Here is a 23,344-nt window from a genome sequence, read left to right on the forward strand (position 1 = left end):
CCACTATGGCTGCCCTGACCTGAGCACGGAACTGTCGACCGTTCTTAACTCCTCCACATTTTTTATTATTGTCAGAGGTTCAGAAAAATGTGGACTATTTTGACGGGAAATTTTATCAAACCGGAGTCGCGCGGTTTCGGGGCACGTGGTCAAACGTTCTTCGCGAAGTTACCTCTTTTTTCTTTGTCATTGAAAACTACAAGTCGAGTCAAATCGTGTCGAGTGAGTGCAAGTGTCGACAATACGCGAGTGCAGGATGAAGAGAGTCTCCTTTGTCACTTGTAGCGCGTCATCGATAACACAATTTCCCAGTGCACAAAACACTATTTTTTTTAAATTCTGCCTCCTAAAAGCAGGCTAAAAGTTCTTTAAAGAAGACAAACAAATTAATGAAGAAAAAGGAAGGAGGAAGAAAGAAAATTTAAAAAGGGCAAAAGGAGGAAGTAAAAGAAAAGCTACAAATAATAAAGGAAGTGAAATGATAGGAGGAAGAAAAACTAGGACAGCAATAATTTTGCAGGCAAAGGAATCAATGGCAAAGATCAAATAAGGGGAAAGGGGGAGCCGGTTAGTCATAAGGAAGTAAGAAGAATACAAAACAATAAGGAAGTAATTGATAGAATACAGGAAGGGAAAAGGATGTAAATAAAGAAGGAAAAGTGATCAGTGTTCAATAATGAAGGAAAGTTTTAAATAAAGAAATAGGAAATCTGAAGCCAAGAATTAACTATCGAATGAGAGAAACGAAGCAATAAATGGTATGTAAATATTGATAAATAACAATTTGACCTAAAGTTGAGCACCGCTGGCATGCAACAAGTGGATCTCGTCAGCTGGCGAAGTGAAAAAACACGGGTTAATTTAACTTTGAATAATAGCTCTCACATTGTCGACAATTGACACTCGGGAATAGTAGAAACTTGTAATCGTGCCGAAACGTCAAAAGGTCGAGCAGAAGATCTCATGTCAGTGTCGCATCACACCAACGCTCGTGATTCATTATCCCACCTGCATATTCTTTTCTTTATCTTTCACAAGTTCAATTCCAAAGTGACATTTTTTCCCGCGAAAAACAAATAAATTTTAGTAGCATGCAGCAAGTGTTTAAAAATGTTAAAAGTAGAATAAATACTAACTTAAATTTAGTATATTTTATTCTACTATTTAAATGACTTATGATTCACTTCCAAAGTATAGTACAATTCAAATAAATGATATATGCGAAATAGTCAATAGTAACTTAGCAGATAAAAGAATAATAAATCAGAAATAACATCGATTCGAAAAAGGAGTACAAATTTCAGAAAGGTCAAGATGTAAAGTTCTGAACTTGACTTTTAAGAAGTAATTCAAAGTACAGGTTGATGAAAATTAATGAAAGAGAAAAAAATATACGAATACAATAGTCATATACAAAGTCACAATACAAAGTCTGAAAGAATACTTCAAGTTGCAGACTTTCCTTTAAAATTTTAAATAAACTTTTAATTAGCGAAATCCGACGAACATTAAATTCATAATCACGGATCGAAGGCACTGCGTATTGGATGAGGCATCGTACCGTGAATGGGGAGAGCGTGCGTAACGTTACTTTCGTTTTTCCTATCCAAGATAGTTCTTTCCGAGCAACGAAAAGCGCAGGTCCTGTTTTATTTGCCGGTCAAGGCCGGCTAAAAGATCCTAGTAAAAAAGTAAAAAAAAATAGAGCAACAGATACAAAGTAGAGTAAAAAAGAAATAAAAAAAAAACAGTAAAAAATCGGGACAAGGTACTCTGTTCTGAGTTCTAAAGAGAATTACAATAGTAACAGACATAGAGGATGTTAGTTGGGTTTGGCGCCAAGTTTACGAGTAGCGAAAGATTTCAAATAGTTTCAACTGCATTATTTATGGAAAAGAGGCAGTTGTGGAATTTAGTATGAGAACGATTCTAGTCTAGTTGGAGTTTATGACCCTTGAAAATTGGCCTCAGAAACAAATGGAGGTGGAAACGGAAACGCCGGGTCCTCGCTGGTATTCAAAGTGTTTTGAGTACTTGAGGAATCGAAATCGAATTGGTCCTGGACAGGTGGAATTGCCGGATTGTGATTTTTTCATGGTGGGACCAAGAAGGACGTTGAGGATATTAAGACCAGCTCTAAAAAGTGGCAGATTCTACGAAAGCAGTGGGCATGACAGGCCTGAATCTGTGAATGATAATTTCTTCTCGAGATGGACCAGGAGACCTCATCCTTCAGGAAACTGTAGGTGTTCGTTTAGACAGTCAAGCAGGTTGAGCACTACTGAGGAACAGATTATTTCTGCTGAAATTAACCGGATTAGGACCAGTCTTTGTGATGCTGAAAAAACGGGGGAGGATATTGAGGAGATTGAGAAAAGAGTTTCTTTGACTTTGGAGAATTTAAGGGTCACGGGTGAAGAATCGAAAATTAGGGATGGTAGGATTTGGGAAGGAAGTGCTAAAGAAGTAGAAGAAATGAAGATTGATGAAGTGGAGGTTAAAAATAAAATCGTCAAGGATTTGGAAAGGTATGGTTCTTTGTTTTACTTTTATAAAAGTAAAACTTTAACTTACATAAGTATACTTATGTGAGTTAATGTTTCATTAAAGAGTTTTCTTTTGTACAAAAATGTATGTTCTTTAAAAATGCAACTTGTGTTGAAAGTAGGTTTTGCAAATTGAAATTGTTGTCACTGAAAAAGGCATAAATTTCTGAAATAATATCGCATGCATCCTGTGTATGTAGTAATTATTGCACAAACATTACTGAGATAATGATGCAATAAAAAAGTGCCAGTGTTTAGTAACGTTGCTAAACTAACTGCAATCATCTTCCTTAGAATATCTTTGAGTCATTAGATATGATTTTTAATTTAAATGAACAACTGTATAAAATACAAAAAATGTAGGTTTATTATTTTAAATTATGAAAAATTGTTTCTAGTTTGCAAAGTTAAACTTTTGTTTTGATTAAATTTTTTTTACATCTGAAGGTCAAAAATGTTCTGAAAGATAATTTTTATTTAATTCATCCCTATTTTGGGAAAAAATTCTGAACATCTGTATAAATAAGAGAATTTTTTGGGGTACCTGAAAACTTTTCACTCATAATTTTCGAAATTTGGGATTTAGAAGAATTTGTTATGTGTGTTCTATGCTGAAAAACTCACACATGCTCAGACCATTTTTTAAATTACAATTTATAACCACCAAAATCATAATTGAAAATATTCGTTGTATTTCCAACTTCGATTCCTGCGTCTTTTCAATTTTTACATTCTCATCAGAGAAGGTATTAGATATGAGAAAAATTTGCCCCCCCCCCCCCAGTTTGTGTCAAATGTCCACGTTGAGACCCTTTGAATCCGAAAAACAGGTTTTTACGAATGTGTCTGTCAGCCTGTCTGTCTGTCCGTCCGTTGATGGTTTTTTTGTTAGCACGATAACTTTCGAAAGAATTGACTGATTGGATTTTTTTTGATAAATTCTTTTACTATCTTGAAATGAAGGTCGAGTTCGTTAGACAGCCATTTTGGATAAAAATTCAAAAAGTGAGCACATTTTGAATATTTTTGAGACCACTTTTTTCAAAATTCAAAAATGTTGTCTACGGATATTCATAGCATTCGAAAAATTTCGGCAGCATAAAAACATTATGGAAAATCAAAAATTATATTTTTTCTTTAGACTATTTCACAGTATTTCCGAGTTTCTCAATTATATAAATGTGTTTTGCAAACAACAACAAAAAAATGCTATTTTTTACGATTAAAAAAAAAAAACAGAACTATCAAAATATTATTCATGACAAATTAATTCATTTTTACATTCTCATCAGAGAAGATATTAGATGGTGGAACTTCTCATCATAAAACACTAACCAGCTATGACTATTGTTTGAAACTAACCCCCGCCCCCCCACACCCACGTTAATCGAAGTTTTGTGGGTCACTGAAGTAGGGATTTAATTTATAAATTAAAAAAAGGTAAGGCTGATGTGTAAACCGTATATGCTACGTTTAAATCGTAAAAATAAAATTGGAAATGAGTAAATTCAGTTGCATGTTATGAATTGTAATAATATACATTTATGGAAATGATAGAAAAGTTGAAATACAAATTCGCGTGCGAAGCAGGAGATACGTGATGAGAATGTATTCGTTAAAGCCGAAGGAGCTTCAACAAAAAAGAAGTCACTATCGCCAAATTACTATTGTCGATATTTTGATTTTTAGTTTTAAAAAATCTGTGCACAAATGTAAGGAATACACAAAGACCGATCGCGAGATAAATATATTATAGAAAGTGAAGCGCGAGAACCAACAGTCGCGCGCCGTAGACGCGCTTAAACTTGACAGCCGCGCGCGCACCGCGCTATGAGAATGTGTCCGCGAAGCGGGCAAATTTTTTTTAGTGTATTTCTATGCTCAAACTCCTACACATGATAAGAACAATTTAAAACTATACGTTATAAAGATAATTTCATTAAATTCCAAAACCAAAATTGTAAAAATTCGCCGTATTTCCTATTTGGATTCCTGGCACTTGGGAATTTTTGTCTTAGTGAATTTTCGCCAATGTAGTTTTTTTGAATATCCAAAAAAAAATTCTCTCATTTACACAGGCTTTTAAGATTTTTTTCAAAGAACAGGGATAATTCAAATAGGAATTATCTCTTGGAAAATGATCGATTAAAATCTACAAAAGCACGGAGAAACTTTTTTTTAAGTGCGAGCGACCCACCCTGGCTGAAATTATTTTGCTATCACGTTATGAACACTTATAACCACTATGATTATATTTGGAATTTATATACATATTTTTTTTGTATTAGAATTTTAGCCTTGGAATTTTTTAATTTTAAGATTGCACTGATTTGCGAAGTTTTTTTAATTATGCTGAGCGCAATTTAAAAATTAAAATTATACTACAAATGCATACAATGCATTATACTTCCATTAAAAAATGTGCATAATTTCCACAATTGTTCAATTTTGAAAGCTTTAAATTATAAATTGTAAATTATATAAATTAAAGAAATGTAATTTCTTACATTTCTTTAGTATACCTTTACGAGCCTAAAATTTACAAGTTGTACAATAAACTTACATCATTCCAATTATTATTTTTTTTAGTTTAAAGTTTTTAACACATTCTTTTTAAAATGATTTAATTTTGTGATTTTTATGCATCCTATATTTTAAATCAGAAGCGTTAGAACATTTAAAAAACTTGTGCTTAGTTTATGATCTCTTTGCTTCAAAGAGCCTCGAAAACAGGAAGAAGTCAATAAAAATAGCACTGTTTTATTCCCAATATAAAAAAAATCCCTATACAATCAAAGTAAATCATTTTGTTTAAAAATTAAAAGAAAAATGGTATTGGCATTGTATTCCCATTATTAAACAGTTGTCCTTTTTAACAAATATATCAAATATAGTATACGGTAGCATTGAACTAAAAGGTTCACATAAATATTATTGTTATATTTCGAATATCAAAAACAAATTCTCATACAAGCAAGTTATTTTTTTCTTATTCATCGGAAAAACACATTTACATAATTAGCCGATCTAGATTAAAATATTTTTAGATCTGGACTATCATTACTTTTCGAGATATGTTGAACAGAAAAAAGTTTCGTACACACACACACAGGGACACTAAAAAATGATTTTTGAATACCTGGGGTCGATTTATATCGAAATATGTCCAAAATAGCATATCGTTTAGAAAATTTTACATCAATACAAACCTTAAGTTTTACGGAAATAAGAATTACAATTTTTGAGATTCCAATTACAGATAACAACAGCTAAAGATGTATAAATATTCAAATTGGAGCTCTTCCAAATTTGATATCGTCCAATTTTTAACGCTTAAATGGGTAAATTATTGCATTGTTTTACTCACTCTATTACATTTCTTTAAAATTTTAAGATCTTAAGATAAAAATATTCAATTTAAAACACTTTAACATGCAAAATGGTACTTTTTGATATTTAAAATTGAAATTCTTAATTTTCAATATGTTTTTATTTCAATTCTTTCAATTTTTCTTCAATTCTGAATGATTTGAAAGTTTAATCTCGAAATAGTTCAAATTTTAAGGAGTAAATTCTGAACGTTTTAAACTTAAAATTTTACCAATTTTTGTTAATTTTAAAATGGTTTGCATTTGATTTTTCCACACCAATATTTAAAATTGTAACATATTACATATATACTTTTTATTGTTAAATTAATTTACTAAGCATTTTAATTCAAGGAGTCGAAATCGAACTATGCAATTTCGACAGCTTGAATTTAGAATCGCATGTATCAATTTTTAAATTTTGAATTAAAAACTTTACAATCTTATTCAATTTCAATTTTTTTATATTTTCATGTTGAACATTTTATTTTAAAATCTTTAAGGTTTTAATTGGCAATTGTTTGATTAAAAATGCATAACTATTTTTTATATTTCTTTTGAAATCGCTTAATTTTCAAGGGAACAAATTCTTCTTCTTTTATTTTAACATTGTTTAATTTACAAATTTCAAAATTAAAATTTCATATTATTCAATATTAAACCCGGAAACTTGAAATCTTAAAGCCGTATCAGCAAATTTGTTCAATTTTACAAAATACTTGATTTTAATTTTCAGGTATATCAACGACCTTCTAGAGGAAATCATGAGCGACACGATGAAGTTCTTATCCGAGGCTGGGAATCCTCTCCAAAAAAAGTGCAGATCTTCTGAAAGTACTGCCGATAAGACCATGGAAAAAAGTACAAAAGAATGTCATAATTCTGAAACATATTCTCCCGAAGTTGAGACCTTCAAAATCAATTTCGCCTTCCCAGGGGAGAAATTTGAAACAGCTGTTTTTAAATCACCATGCAATGGTTACGTGAATCCAGCCTTCGAAGGCACAGCCCAAGAACCCGATGCACTAAATTTCTACCTTCGTCGTCAACTTGGTTCTGAAATAATCTTAGAACAATTAGATTGTGTAGATTCTGGAATTAATAGTGTGGAAACTTTTGAGCTTCAACCGGAACAGGAACCCAGTCTCGAAGAATCTCTTCTGGAAATTATAGATGCGAAATTAGGAAGAACTCCGTTGAGCAAAAGTTGGGAGAATCTGGATGAACCTGAAAAAATGCGGGATGAAAATAAAGGCGAGAAGGAAAACGGCAGTAACGTAAGCAAAAATGTAATTATAGAAGAAGATAAAGAAAATAATGAAAAGAGATTTATACAAACGAAAAAGACTGAAACCTTAGACAAATCTACGAATACAGTCGATACAGTAGATTCTAATCCTGAAGATTTTAGAGAACTTGAAGACGTTCTAGATGATCAAAGTTTTGAGAGGCTTCGATTAGAATTTAAGGAGAGTACAAGTACCCCTAAAGCAAAGACGAGAACAGTCTCAGTTTTGCGAGAAAAGCTGATGGCTCGTTTAAGTAGTTCAAAGAAAAGTCGAGAAAGTCAGTGGAACAAAACGGAATCCTTGAAATTGGGAGAGTCCCAAAATCGACCTCTGGAGCTGGAAGATTACAGAAGAAAATGGCCCGAAATTGAAGGCCCTTTGCTCACTTCTTATCAGGATCCAAACGATTTTGTGGTTTTTAGAAGGAATCGGAAACCTATGATAGTATTTCTTCATGGCTTTGGTTCTTCTGCAGAAATCTTCGAGCACCAACTGAATTATTTTTCCAGTTTGGGGTATCCATGTATTGCACCAGAAATATTGGGCCATGGAATGAGTTCCGCTCCTAATCGGTCTCGAGATTATAATTTCGAGAAGTTACTCAAGGACCTGGATTTGATTTTGCATCATTATGCATTCAAGCCTGGACAAAAATGCATTTTGGTGGGACACAATTATGGGTAAGTTCTAATGTTTAAATTAAAATGTTTTATTTATAGGCAATTTAACACTTTTAATATTAGCTTTAAAAATAGATATAAGGGAAACTCCCAAGAGCCAGCGACTAAAATTTTAACACTTTTTAATATATCTTATAGAAAATTATTGAACAAAAAATCACCCTGCTAGAAAGCTTTGCTTGTCTTTTTAATATGTTCGTTCGAAAAACATTTTAGAAATCCACCATTTCGTTGATTTTAATTATGTTCTTAAAAAACAATCTCGAGGTACCGTTTTCACAAGTCCTCTTTGAAGAATAGAATTGCCTTTGGTTAAAAAATAGAAGAAAAAGTTATTACTGTGCAGTTGGCTTGAATCCTTTTAGTAGGAATAAATATAGAAAATTCTATACTTTATATACTTTTTAATCGAACTGTAATTCAGTGACAGAATTTTGACAGAATGGTATGATGAAAAAGGGAGACCCTTCGTCTTCAGGCATATTACTATTCACTAAGTTAAACATTTTTTATTAAAAAACAGAAACCTGACCAAAAAAATTTTTTATTTCGATTAGAACTGTTCAAAGCAGAGTCATATTTTTGTCCAAAATCATTTTTGGAAATACAGTATTATTAATTTAACAAACAAACGGTTTAGCTTTCTAAGATATATAACACTTAGGTAAATATTTAGATATATTTGTAATACAATAAATTTATTAACAGAGTAATTGCTTCCTTGAAATTTATTTGAAAAAGGAAGAGTCGTTCGAAGAATTGGAAACATAATATACACTTAAACAATAATCGCAAATTGTTAAGTGATAACATCTACTCGTGCAATTAATTGTTCTACGTCATAGAAATATTTTCACTTTCGCACGTTTTGTGCGTGAAAAAATGCTGCCGTTTATTGAATTAGTATGCAAGATTAATAAGAAAAATTAGAGTTTTAATTAGTTATTAAGTTTATGAACCCTCTGACAAGGAGTTATATATTATTCAATATGCGTGAAAGACTTCAGACTTTTGATTATAGTCTTCCTTTTTGTATTTATATTTTATTATTAGTAATTAATATGAACTCAAAGGAATATGCAATTTTTTGCTAATACAAATCTTGACCAACATTTTTTGTTTGGTATGGAAGTTTATTATTAAATGCCTTAAATTTGGCGTTCTTATAGTTTTCTTTTATCGGTTCAAATTCCGAATTGTTTAATTTTGAAAGCTTCAATTTCAAATCATTTAATTATGAGCACTATTATAATTTTATATGATTACACTTCATGCATTTGTTTGAAATTTTTAAAGTTCCGTTTTTGAATTATGTAACTATGAGTTAAAACTTATTTATACTTGAAGGCTTGCTATTTCCAAATATTTATTCCTGAAAGCTTTAAATTTTGAATGTTTTCGACCTCCTGAATGTGATTATATTTCAAGCTGCTTATATTTATATTACATCATATTTTTGAAATATTTGAGATAATATACTTTAACAAAATAATAATGTTCTAGTCTAAATAAAAATTTGTCTCCCACGTTTATTCAAATGTATTATTGAGGCAAATGCTACTTTGAAGATAAAGGTAAACGTGACTAGAAATATTTGTATCTTTTGCCTTCTTAGAATTTAGAACATTGGGTCCCCATTTTTTCTATTGCGTTTCGAATCCCGTATTTTCACCTCAAATGATGGTACAAAAGCTTAGGAAATAAAAAGATTCTTAATAATTTGCCGCACCTCGCACATGTCTTGAATTAAAGTACCTACCTAATTTCATGCCGTAACATTTCTTTAATAAAGAATCATATACTGAAACAGTAAAACGAATTGAATTCATTCATTTATTTGAAAGAAATAATAAATTAATAATAATTATATATTGATAATGAATAAATTCACTGTTTTTTAAATTTTAGGTGCTCACTGTTACCGCAGTTTTTAATTGATCAAGTTTAGTTTAAAAACTGCATACCAGTTAGTATGTTATGATAACCGGTTTGACATGTCTGATTCATTTAGGTTCATATTAATTTTCAACATTATTGCAATATAACTTTCACCCAATAAAAATATATAAACTGGACTATTCTGATGGACTAATTTCAGTTATTTTTCTATGATAAAAGAAATAATCGTCTTTCAATCATTTTATAAAGATAAACTCTGAAATATATTTATCATTCAGCAAAAGTCAATAAGTTTCTGACGGAATAAAGTCATCAAATAATCTACGGCTGTTGATTCTAAAAACTTGTTGAACGATAAATGAATTCCTTTTGATTTCTCCGTTTTGTGACAGCCTACACTTGTATCTTATCTATGGGTGTCTGGAGAAAAAATGCGTTGAAGTTTCTACAAAGGTGTGTCCATACCGGAACGATGTGAAAACGCGGGGTGCAGAGATTTCAAGAACATTGCACTCTGAAAAATGCAGACTACATACTGCTTGTCACAAACATTATATACATCTGGTCTGTCCTTTACAGTCACACATGTCACCATATTTTATGCTTAATGCAGCGGCAGGCACCCAAGTAGAACAAGAATCTCATAATTATTTTTAGACACTGTCCCAAATCTAAAACGAGATTTAATTATTTAATATACGAAAAGATAGGTGACATCTTTTCTGGTTTTCTAAAGATATCGTTTTTAATTAACCTAAGTATCAAAATTATTAGTATTAAGACCATGTGATGAGTGGGTCACGTGACTAGATTCCTACCTTACCACCACTTTTTTTATTTCCCAACTTATTATCACACGAAACGCCACATCGAGTTGAAAATTTGGAATACTAAACAAGAAGCACTAAGAATGTTGGGTCTGGTCCTAAATTTGTATAATTATGAAAAAAGTTTTTTGTTGTAAATAATTTGTTTTGCTTTTTTCAAAATTATTAATATTTAGAACCAGACCCACCTTTCTTAGTGCTTCTTATTTAATATCCCGAACTTTCAACTCGATGTGGCGCTTTGTGTGAAAATAAGTTGGGAAATAAAAAAAGTGAGGGCAAGGTAGGAATCTGGTAACGTGACCCACACGATACATGGCCTTAAGGTCCATAATATATATTTTTGTTCTGCATTCATAAAAAAAATAAGAAAATAAAAAATATTTTTATGTTTCGTCCCAAGCAATACAAAGGCAATACAAGGCAATACAAAGGCAATACAAGGCAATACAAATCAGTCATGCCTTAGACATTACGTTTTATAATTTAATTGATATAAGTTCCATTGTAATGTTTATTTTTCAAAAAATGTTATGTTTGTAAATTTTGCAGTTAATATTATAATGTATTTCAAACACAGATAGGGACTGAAACGTAATATAAAAAAAAATTTCGCTTGCTTTAGGATCAGGTAAATTAAAAACAATTAAATTTCTTTACAATTTTCGGCACACAATTAGTGAATTTGATTAAATCCGTAAAAACTACATATAATTTCTTATAGGGATACAATTTACAATTGAAAGTGTTATTGTTTGGCTAATATCGCAGTTATAAAATTCTATAAGGTTTTTTAACTTTAATTTTTTTATATTTTATTAAATTAAAATATACTGAATATTCTGTTCTTATTATAAATTATTTATGTGAACGTAAAATTTTTTCAAAATCACACTGTATTAAAAATAGAAAATTATCAACTAATAGTTTAAGTACAAAATACAGTAATAATGCATAGTTATTAACAAATATTTTAGTAGAAGAATTCAGTAAAAATACAGTTATGAAAAAGCGGTTTAGTTGAAACATTCTTTAAACAAATGTTTAGAAACACAAATTTGCTAAAAAAAGCTTTTCTTTAATTGTTTTGTATAGAAATTTTCATTAATATATATTTTTTAATTCTTAAAAATTATAATGTAATTAATTTTGTTATTACTAAAAATTATTTATGTGGAAGTATTTTTTTTTCAAATTCACACTATAGTAAAAATACAAGATTATAAAGAACAATGTACTTGAATAATTATGTAAAAATCCATTAAAAATTGTTTGTAACGTACATTTGATGAAAACATTTACACTTTAGTGAAAAGTTAAATTTTTTTTTTAACCTAGTAAAGAAATCTTTGAAAATGGCTTATACCGATTTACATTTAAAAACCCCTTTCCCTGAATTCCTTGTAAACAAATTTTTAACTCAACAAATGATTTTTTTTATTTTAATTTAAAATGTAATACATTTTCTGCTATTATCAGAAATTATTTCAGTGAAAGTAATTTCTTTCCCAAGATCAAACTGTACAAAATTATCGAAAAATTGCTGTTAAAGAATTCTTTAAATATTCTTCAAACCTTTTTTTTCAGGACATACATTTGATGAAACATTGCGTTTCAGATTTTATGAGAAAGGTTTTATTTAATTATTTTGTAATGCGAAATTTCATTAATTTTTTTTATTTGAAAAAATTAAAATGTAATTAATTTTCTGTTATCATTAGAAATTATTGATATGAAAATAATTTTTGTTTCAAAATCACACTGTTGTAAAAATACAGAATTATCAGAAACATTAAACTTTAATAATTATTCAAACATTTAAATATGGTTTACGGCGTATGTTTGATAAAGACATTTACATTTTAATTTAAATATAAATTATTTTTAAAAAATTGTAAAAAAAAGCCTTTAAAATGGCTTATACCGATGAAAATTTGATAAAAATCTTTTTCTTTAATTCTTTGTAAAAAATGAAAAAAAAATTATTCCTATAATTATATGTAAAAATTTGTTCCCAAAATCAAACTACAGTAAAATTACGAAATTATCGGAACATTGTTGTTGAGGGATTCTTCAAATATTCTTCCAACTTTTTTTCAGGACGTACATTTGATAAAAACATCAAGATGCGCGTTAGCTAATCGGCGCCAAGTACTGATTTACGATGCAGTAAAAATAAAAAATCAACAATAATTGTAGTTAAAGAATCGTTAAACATTTTTTTTAATTTCTTTTGCAGTGACGTGCATTTTATGAAAATATATGTTTTGTCTGCTGTTTTTTTGTACAAAAAATTCATTCAGAAAAACTTCATTATTCTTGAAGAAATTAATGTTTTTAAATTTCTCAAATTTTTTCCTTTAATTGACCGACTAAATAATCATTCACAACGTAACAGAGATTAGATTTTATTAATTATCAAGTTAAATGAGCTAAAAATATTTAAATTGGTAAAAAATACTTTTATTTACACGGGTCATTCTAAAATAACTTCGGAATTCTTGTCCCACGCTAACTTGTAGGCTTGATGTTTGAAATATTATGTTTATTGTTATTTTTTATTTCAGTAAAAGGTGTACTAAATCACCTAAACTATAAGAATCAAGAAAACTATGCGGAACATTCGAAAAATTGGTTTTAATCATTTAAATTATTCAAATATCTCGTTTTCTTTACGATATAAATTTGGTATGTCTATATTATGTTAAATTTTCCATTTGTGTTTGTTGATTTGGGACAAACTGCAGAAAGATGTCTGTCAATTGCTCCGGGGGGGGGGGGGGGGGGGGGGGGGGGGGGGGGGGGGGTAAAAACCCGGGAATTTTAAAGTCCTGATTACTAAACCTGCTGATTATTATTAATGTGTTCAAAGAATATAAATATACATTATTCTGTTTATATATGAAATCAGGAGATTATTTTACATATGCTTACTATATGTGAAATTAAAAATATAAAATTTTCTCAAAGTATCTATCAGGGGAAACATGAAAAAGTATCTATGAAAAAATGTTTACATTCTTAACCAGTTTTATCTAGATCTGTACAACAAAACTGTAATTTCAAAGTAAAATTTTAAAATATGAATATTTTTTATGGATATACATGCACACGATGTATTCGAGAAGACACATTTTTTTACAACAACTGAGTATCGGATAGCGAAAGCGGGTTAAAAAAATCATCGGAGCGAACGATCAAGTATATTATAATAATTATATCGCTTTATTAAATCTTTATATGATTATATCCGATACAGTTTCCGTCTTTCTTGTTTTTGTTTAACTTGTTTTTTACCGAATCTTTTTAAACTGATTTTTTCTTCGAAGCTTTTTGTATGCCGCAATTGCTATTGCCTATGGAGACCCTCGTCTAAAGTTTTACAAAATCTAATTGATGATGTTCGAAACATATGTATAGAAACAATCATTATCTCATTGTGTTTCAAAAAATGGACTTATCGCGCACCGATCGAAAATTATTGAAAAATTGCATCGGATTGAATCTGATACGAATTTGGGAATGTTTTGGATTGTTGCGAAATGATTTGCCACCCGAGACTTTCGCAAGGAAAATTAAATAACAATGTTTAAAAACGTACATTAAAAAAATGTATTGCAAGAGAGTAGGACACTAAGAGAGGAAATCTTGTTGAGTATAAACGAAGCGACCTACGCCTCTTGACGCCTTAATAAGGAGACAATGAAGCCCATTTATTCTCGATTGGTCGCAATATGTCTTGTAGCTCGGAGCCACAGCGATTAATAAACTGATTCCAGTGGGCCAGCTGATGATTTCCATCGAGTGTATATAAGTTATGCGTGCTGGAATGAAACGTCCCTAACTGATGAATCCTTTTTGTTTTGCTCCCTTTTAGATGCAGCTTCGCAACGGCCTTGGCCTGCAAGTACGAGAGCAGCATCCATCAACTGGTGCTAATATCTGGTGGAGGACCGACACCCTTGTCACCTCCAAGTAGTGAGAGTGCTGGCCACTGTTGTCTCAGGGCCACCTTGACACCTTTTCTTGTGTGTGGACTTCATCGAGACATCCTCTATTCAGCGAGGGGACGTCAACATCCTTATTGTGGTTCCGAACCAGAGGAACAATGGCCTTCGCACATGAAATACGTATTAAATGGGATGGTCTGGCCGGAAGGCGATTACGTTTTCCATAGAAGGATCTGTACACCGACGCTTTTAATACATGGACTCAGGGATAATAAGGTGTCGCTCGTGCAGGAATGTCAAATGGAAAGAGTAAGTCCCTAACTTTGGGCTAATGAGATTATTGTGTTTATTAACTTATTCCTCTTCTTCAGGGTGGCCACTCAAACTCCAAAGAAAAATATTCAGACTATTTCCCGGCTTTCCCAGTCAAAAATTACATTTTTCCTGATTGACTTTTAAACTTGTGTAAAAATAATGATTAAATAGTGTTTTATTATATAAAATTTGAAAAGAATATAGCATTTTAGAAATTCAAGTTAAAATAAATAATGTAAATGATTGTAAAAGTGATTTCAGACTTCACAACCAAAAATGCTCTATAAACAGTGGAAATAAGGTGATTTATTTTTAAAAACTAGGTGGATACATTGTTTTAAACAATACACGGTGTGCTTGAAAGGGGTTTTGGATTTTTTTCTGGCATTTTAGATTTTCTTATAGGATATGTTGCGTTGACATAAAAAATTTCCGAATTATACTGCAAAAGACTCACAAGTCTTTCAGATTTGATTTTTTTCATAAGTAACCAAAAAGGGCCTTATTTGAAAAGGGCCCGACAAGTGAATCATCTTTTCAGCTTAAAATTGCATACAGAAAGTAGAAGTTTCAACCAAAAGAGATTACTTTTCTGCTAAAAGATGAATTATCAACCATAAAGTTGGATTTTCAACCAAATAGTAGAATTTTTAACTAAAAGTAATGAATTTTGAATGGAAAATAAAATAGTATACTTTTGAAATAAAAATAATGAACTTTCAACATCCAAAAAGAACAATTTTCTATCCAACAGGACAAATTTTTGACCAAAAAATATGACTTGTGAAGAAAATAGTTTAATTTTCAAGAAAATAATGAAATTTTCCACCAAATAGTAGATTTTTAACCAGAAGCGATGAATTATGAACCCAAAATATAATAATAGACTTTTAATATAAAAAGAATTAACTTTAAAAAAAATGAGTTTTTGAGAAAGTTGTTGAATTTTACACAACATAATTATATTTTTAACAAAACAGTTGAATTTGTAACCAAGAGATAAATTCCAGATCACAAATATTATAATAGACTTTTTAATTGAAAATAATCCATTTTCAACCATAAAAGATAAATTTTTTATCAAAAACGATGATTTTTCTACCAAAAGGTGAATTTTAAGTGCAAAAGGACGAAATTTCTATCCAAAAATACAAATGTTCAACAATACAGTTGGATTTTCAACCAAATAGTAGAATTTTAACCAAAAGAGAAGAGTTCTGAACGCAAAATAGAGTAGTAGACTTTTCCAATAAAAAGATTTAACTTTCAAAATCCAAAAAGATCAATTTTCTATCCACAAGGACGAATTTTCAACCTGAATCGGTGACTTTTGCAGAAAATAATTTAATCTTCTACAAAACAATACAATTTTCCGCCAAATAGTAGATGTTTTAATCAGAAGCCAGGAATTATGAACTCAAAATACAATAATACAGTTTTTAAATAAAAAGAATTAGCTTTTAACCCAAAAAAATGTTTTTAATCAAATTGTTGAATTTTGAACAAAATAATTAAATTTTCAACAAAATAGTAGAATTAGTAACCAACAGAGATGAATTCTGAAGGAAAAATATAATAGCCGATTTTTCCAATAAAACATATAAACTATCAACAACAAAAAAACTTTTCTAACAAAGGATTTGAACTGTCAATTAATTATTTAAATTTCAAAATAAGTAATTAAATTCCTAACCAAAAGAGATGAATTCTCAAGAAAGCAAGTAATAGTTGATATGAGACAAAAAAAATTCTATGGTAAATAAAAAAACCGTTGAATTTAACTGAAAAAGACAAGTCTTCTACCAAAAGATTAATTTTAAATCCAAATGGACCAATCTATCCAAAAAGATGAAATATTGACGAAACACATTCTTCACGAAAATAATTTAATTCTGAACCAAACATATATTAGTATACTTGACAATTTAAACTTATTAACTCTTAACCAGAAGTATTTGGATTTTCTTACTGGAATCTATTACATCAGTTCTTATGCGAAAAAATGAGAAAAGGGGGAAAAAATAACTTTTTTGAAACCATGAAAAAAGGAGGAATTGTTTAAAAATGGGAATAGAGAAAAGAATATGAAGTATGTTATTTAATAAACCGCAGTACAAATTTTGCCTATTTTGTCGATCGTAGTATAGGAGATGTTCGCATTGTTGTGATCCACGATCTAAAATATAGATTTTCAATCTATTTCAATTTTCAATCAATGACTATAGTGTGAATGGAACATTGATTTTGGAAAAAAGCATAAACTTTAAAATCTTAAATATGAAATAATATTCGACATTTTAACGGGCATGTTTTTTCAGGCACTGATCAGAATTCCAAGCACATTTTTTGTTTATTTGAAGAGGTGAAACGATATTTATTTTTCAATTAAAAAGGAATCTGCAAAATTCCCGCGTTTCAAAAAATTTTCCTACTATTTCAAGAATTTTTACATCAAATTTTTCTCACTTATTTTGTTATCATTCCACTAACATAATATTAAAACTTTTAAATTAGGTCGTTTTTTCCATTACAGCGTCAAATTTTATTGTTGAGGAGAAATAAATTTTAAAGGATTTTACTTATACTTTATATAAAATCTCGACAATAATGTGATAGAAAAAGTGATATTTCTTAAGACATTCTTTGTAGAAAAAATTTTGTTTCTTTGGCGGAAAAAATTCTGTATCGTGTATTTTTTTGTCATAAAACGTGAATTTTATTCGTTCAAGAAAAAAATCATCTCTTCTCTCCAAGGCGTAGACAAATCTATGACGAATCTTGAAAAAATATTAAAAGAAAGAAAAACAGTAGGGTTTTTTTGAATAAATGTACTTTAAATATTTTTAGATAAATTGCCGAAAATTTTCTAAAGGATTTCGAAAAAGACCATAAATTGTGTATATCAGAACCAAACAAGTATAAATATCTATATCAAATTTAAAAATATCACTCTTTGAACAGAAATGTTGACCATTTTTTGGTAATTTTCTTTTTCAATTTTTAAAATTAAACACTCATAACCTTGGCAACAAAGATCTTCGCTAAATCGGTAATATACGTGTGGTCTTACTGCTTTTGAAAAACAACATATTTAAGTGAAAAATTATTTGAAATTAATGATTCAAAATTTATATAAAAAATGTTATGAACAAACAATCCAATTTTTGCTCCATCTAGAATTGTTGAAATTTATGTTAAAAAATATTATAGTTGGTGTCTAAAAAATTGTCATAATTAACACAGGGTGTCCGCTGGACCGGGTAACCGGAAAATGACCGGAAATTTTCGAAGACCGGGAAACCCAGGGAAATGATTATTTTTTCTTATAATTATATATATATATTTTTTCTTGATAATGATAATTATTTCTTGACCGGGAATTTTACGAATTTTAGAGAAAAAAAATTTGCACAAGTTTCATTTCAACAGTTTTGTAAATAATTGAAGTATAAACACAATTTTAATGATTCATCAATAAAATATTTCTAATTAAAAGTTTTAGGTCTTCCTTCACATTATTTTTTAAATTTAATTAAATAAATTAATATATTATTTTTATTAGGTTTCTTAGCCATTAAAAATTTCACTGTTTATTTAAAACGAGTAAATTGAATACAAATATATGCAAAAGTAAACACTTTGAAACTGAACTGTTTTACATAGAAAGCTTTAAATTTGTAGAATTTCGAGGAGCTTTTCAACTTTTAACGTTACAATTTGAATTGTTCTGTTTAAAAAATGTTTAATTTGCAAGTTAAATTGTTAAATTTTGACTTATAAATAGCAATTGAACACTTATTATCTGTAAACAAAGTTTGAATAATTTCAAGAGATATTTCGTACTTTTAAAAAGAATCAAAATTAATTAAAAACTTAAAATTTCTTCAAGTAATTAAAAGGAAGTGTGTTAACATTTTTATTTAGAACTTCTAAATACATTTTAAAATGACCGATTTTTCCTACAACTTTTGGAAAATCCTGCAAATTAAAAAATCCTTAAAGACTTCCAGGTTCTGCTTTTATCATTTTGAAAACCTCTTAAAATCTTTTTAAATTTTCTGTTGCAATAATTTTTTAATCATTTCAAGTTCTAAATTTAATTTTGATATTTTTTAAACTTCTAAATATCTCTTAAAATTACTCTAATTTTTTCTGTAAATAATAATTGTTCCTATTATTATATATAAATTCAAATTTTAAGGTTTTTTTTTCAATTTGCAGGATTTTCTAAAAGTTGTAGGAAAAATTCAATTAATTTACAAATATATTTAAACGTTTCGAAAAAATTTCAACATTGATTTTAAATTTGCAAAAATATAAAACCACTAGATTTTTCACTATTTTGAAATAAATTTTTTAAGTTTTTGAAGGATACTTAACTATTTAAAAAGAAAATAATTTAACTTCTAACTTGAAAAATTGCTAAGTTACAAAGAAAATTATTTTTCATTTTTTAATTTGTCTAGCTTAGAATTGCTTAAAAAATATTATTAAAATTTTTTTAAAAGTTTATTGCTTAATTCTTTAATTTAGAGTATTGAAAATGTTAACGTGGATTTACATATTTTTAATTTAATCTGAATCTTTGAACTCTATAATTGATAAAAGTTCTAAATTTTGCAGTTATCTACATTTCATTTTAAAAATTTCAATTGAAAAGTGTTAGTACCTTCCATTTCATACATGTAAATTTAATTTTTTGTTTACTGTTTATTACTTTAAATGGAAAAATGTTTAGAATAGATTTCGATTTTTTACATTTCATTGACCGTGAAAAATGTTTGCTAACCGGGTAAAAACCGTGAAATGACCGGGAATTTTTTGCTTCGGTTAAAACGGCCACCCTGTAACAGTTATGATTAACCATAACAATTTTAAACACAAGTATTCCCACTAAATAAAAAAAAAATTAAAGTGATTTTCGAAAATAAAATATTTTCATTGGTAACAACAAATTTAAAAAAAAAACAGGCCTATTTTGGAATTTTTCTCTTTCTCGATTTACAATATGTATATTATTTATCAAAAGGAAATACTGATAATAGCTTACATTATACAAATCTATCCACATAAAAAACTATTCTCGTATTCGCGAATTTATGCTTGTACAAACCAGAGATTTGTGATTTCCTGACAACTTTTAAATCAAGTAACTCAATCATGTAAAAACTTCATTCAAAAAAATATTCCTATTACCATAATTTATAGACGCAATTTATAGATGCAATGCGAAAAAATCTTATTTCCGCCTTCTAAAAAATGGTTAATTCTTTAATATTTGTTTAATTTAATTGGTCTCTAACGTTCAAACCTAAATAAACTGAAATAAAATATAAAAAATCAAATATTTTACCTCTACTTTGTTTAATTTTTGTTTTCTCATTCCTTTTAGACCATGATGAAGGCATTCCTTGAAGCGATGCCGGCAGCTGGTCACATGCCAATGACAGATTGTCCTAACCAACTGAATCACATGATTCATTGCTTCATAGATCTCTGGAAGAACAAAAAGTGGTGACAAGAAGGAAGTGTAACATAAGGGGAAAGAAGAGAAAAAGATCAAATAACAATTCACGTTACTGTATTGATATTAGGTTCCACGTGTTCTTTGCTATTCATCGAAACGTGAACGACTCTTGAACAACGATGGACGACGATGTAGATAGATAGTAGTTTAGATATTTTTTTATACGATCTGATATAATACTCCTTTTAATATCCTGTTTTTACAAGCGTGCGAAATCATTTAGAATTCCGAACTAAAACACTGACACTCAGTTCCTCAACCTAGTTGGAAACTTTGTGTGACGAAACCCGTGAAAACACACCTTCGATCTAGAAATCTAGACTTAAAATACTTATATAAAATGCCTCGAAGTGCGCACGTTGTAAGTTGTACCAAAGACGATTTGCATAATGTTTATACTTTACGATCTTACAGCACTGACTAATAAATTATAAATTATTAATTTACAAAAACTGAGTTTCCTGAAATGATTCGAAAGGACTATGACATTACAGCCTGTTAGATCGATAATTCCGAGAGGAAAGTTAGTCAGTCGCTTCTGAGTACGATTTCTGTCCAAGGAATGGGATCGAGACTAGCTGTTCAAAAGTCGCTGATTGAGCGGATTATCGGGAGACTTCATCCATTCCTTCCTTAGAATTTGTTTTAACTGACTGAGTCTCAATGTTGGATTTTGTTCTTTAATTATCGGCATCATCCTTTCCTCGAATGCCGTATAAGCAGCCTTAACTCTTCTTTCTGGATGTTTATCCACTTCTGCGGACTTGACACTACAATAAATAGATTTTTAATAATTAGAATTATTTTATAAATTTAACTATCAGGATGCCTACTGGGCCGGTTCACTTTCCAACTTTTCTTTATGATTGAATTTTAATAACCGAAAAAATTTGCCCGTTCATACGAAATTTCCACCTGAGCATTTTTTTTATCGGACAATACCTTCTGTTCGTTTTGTGGATTTGAAATTTCAATACTTAAAAAAATTTCTATTGATTCCAAAATTATGACGAATTTGTTATACCTACAGTTTTTGGTGGTGAAATGTAATAAAAAAAATTTCAATTAGAAATTTCTTGAGTATTAAAATTCGATCGAAAAAAAAGTTGGAAAACGAACTGGTCTAGTAATAGGAAATCCGGGAAATAAAAAAAATGTTCTTCTTTTCTTTGTAAGAAAATTTGAAGCAAGGAATTTGTAAAAATCACTGAATTCATAACGAGATTCAGGGAATGATAATAATCATTAACTCTATTATTTCAAATTCCGATTCAAGGCAATATTTGAAGTTTAAACTGAAACTATTCAATTCTAAACACTTGCAATATTAATATTTTACCATATGGGCCATTCCAAAATAGATCGTCTGAACGTGGTTTGCGAAGTAATTTAAAGAAATTGATTTATTATGAATTTAACTTTAGGCATCAAAGAAACTTGTTGAGTGAAAACCGAAACTAGGCATTAACGATTTTTAAAAAATTAGGGAATTTTATTGGTCAGGGAAAAGTCAGGGGTTTAGAACATTTTTTTTTGCAAAAGTCAGAGAATATCTATCATTTCAAATAATTTTTTGAGCAGAATAAATTTGAAATTTTTCAATTTTATTTTGAAATTATTTTATTCCGTTTTCTAACAATTTTAGTTTAAAAACATCACAAGTTTAAGATTCTGGTCTTTAATTATTAATGATCAGGGATATAGGAACATTGGTCAGGGTAAAGTTAGGTGTTGCAGTCTTTTTCAGGTAAAAATTTAACTATTTGTTTTTTAAAGTCTTAAGTTTAAAAATTCATTCTTTTTTTTAGTAAAATTTCTCCTTTCTTGTATAAAAATGCAACCGTGGTTGAAAATAAAAAAGTTTTATTGATAAGTCAAGCTTTTTATTTAAAAAATCAACTGTTACGTTGAAAATTGGTTTTTTTTTTGTTGCAATTCGAAGTATCTTCGTAGAAAATTTACTTCTTATTTAAAACATCTATTTTTATATTGAAAAGTTAAAGTAAAGACTTTTTCAGGTGAAAAATCAAGCATTTTTGTTGTTGAAAATTTGTCTTTGATTTACAAATTCATCTGTTTTAGTACAAATTTCATCTTTCTTGGATAAAAATTCAACTGTTTGCTTGAAATTAACTATTTTGTTAATAATTATTATTTTTTGCTGAAAATTCATACTTTCTCGTTGAAAATTCAATTTCCTTTTGGCTTGAAGGTTCAACAACTTAGGTAAACTTTTTTTTCATGACTGAAAAATGTTTACTTGCTGAAAATTCGTTTTTTTTGTTGAAAAATTCATTTTATTCAAATGAAATTTCATTTTTTTTGTTGAAATATCAGCTATCACACTTTTCTGTTGAGCATTCATCTTTTCAGGTACAAAATTAATTATTGTGTTGAAATTTCCACCCCGAAACGTATGTATATCTTATTATTTCTCGAGGCCATAATTTACATAATAAATTTAGTTTATATTAAATTTCAAGTTAAGCAATAACCAAGAAAGATTGAAAATTTGACTTATTTTTTAAGAAAAATGTTCAGTTTTTCAATCGTTTCGAACCGCATAAAAAAACTTTATGGGATGAGCGATGGTTGGACCATCTGAAGACATCCAGTAAGTTTTAGATTTTTCTATTTTATATCTTGGGACATATTCAATTTAGAAAATGAAGAATTTAACCAAACTCGCGTATTTCACCAGCCTGTTTTACACATAAAGATATGTCGAATTTTTAATTTCCATTGAAATTATCAATATCAGGGACATATTTTTAGAATAAAGATGAATTTTATTCATTTAACATAATGATGACCGAGAAATATTAAGGTGAAAACCTAGAAATTTGACATTATGAAGTAGTATTTTGAATTTACTTTCTAAAATGAAATTTATACTTAAATTAAAATATATTCTTGCCGAATGTAAATTTAATTCTGTGAATG

At 29.0% G+C, this 23,344-nt stretch overlaps 2 protein-coding genes across 2 annotated transcripts in view; one reads left to right on the forward strand and one right to left on the reverse strand.

Moving 5' to 3' along the window:
* On the forward strand, positions 1 to 20,722 carry LOC117170131. Its single transcript, XM_033356671.1, has 4 exons — positions 1 to 2,528; positions 6,651 to 7,883; positions 14,487 to 14,868; positions 20,267 to 20,722. Exons 1-4 carry the CDS (start codon positions 1,948 to 1,950, stop codon positions 20,390 to 20,392), a joined length of 2,322 nt encoding a protein of 773 aa, XP_033212562.1. The 5' UTR covers positions 1 to 1,947; the 3' UTR covers positions 20,393 to 20,722.
* LOC117170133 (coiled-coil domain-containing protein 124) overlaps positions 20,546 to 23,344 on the reverse strand; it is a 10,072-nt gene continuing 7,273 nt past the window's right edge. The window contains exon 4 of the mRNA XM_033356673.1: positions 20,546 to 21,171. Coding sequence (XP_033212564.1) covers positions 20,976 to 21,171 — 196 coding nt within the window. The 3' untranslated portion in view covers positions 20,546 to 20,975. The remainder of the gene's footprint in view (positions 21,172 to 23,344) is intronic.

Source organism: Belonocnema kinseyi, chromosome 3 (assembly GCF_010883055.1).
Source record: "Belonocnema kinseyi isolate 2016_QV_RU_SX_M_011 chromosome 3, B_treatae_v1, whole genome shotgun sequence".
In the NCBI taxonomy this organism is placed as follows: Eukaryota; Metazoa; Arthropoda; class Insecta; order Hymenoptera; family Cynipidae; genus Belonocnema; species Belonocnema kinseyi.

What these genes read in the sequence shown, in the direction of transcription:
- LOC117170131 (XM_033356671.1), top strand. Translation starts at nt 1,948, where the DNA reads ATGACCCTTGAAAATTGGCCTCAGAAACAAATGGAGGTGGAAACGGAA. An exon ending in ATCGTCAAGGATTTGGAAAG is followed by an intron (nt 2,529 to 6,650) that starts GTATGGTTCTTT and finishes TTTAATTTTCAG; the next exon opens with GTATATCAACGACCTTCTAG. An exon ending in TTGGTGGGACACAATTATGG is followed by an intron (nt 7,884 to 14,486) that starts GTAAGTTCTAAT and finishes GCTCCCTTTTAG; the next exon opens with ATGCAGCTTCGCAACGGCCT.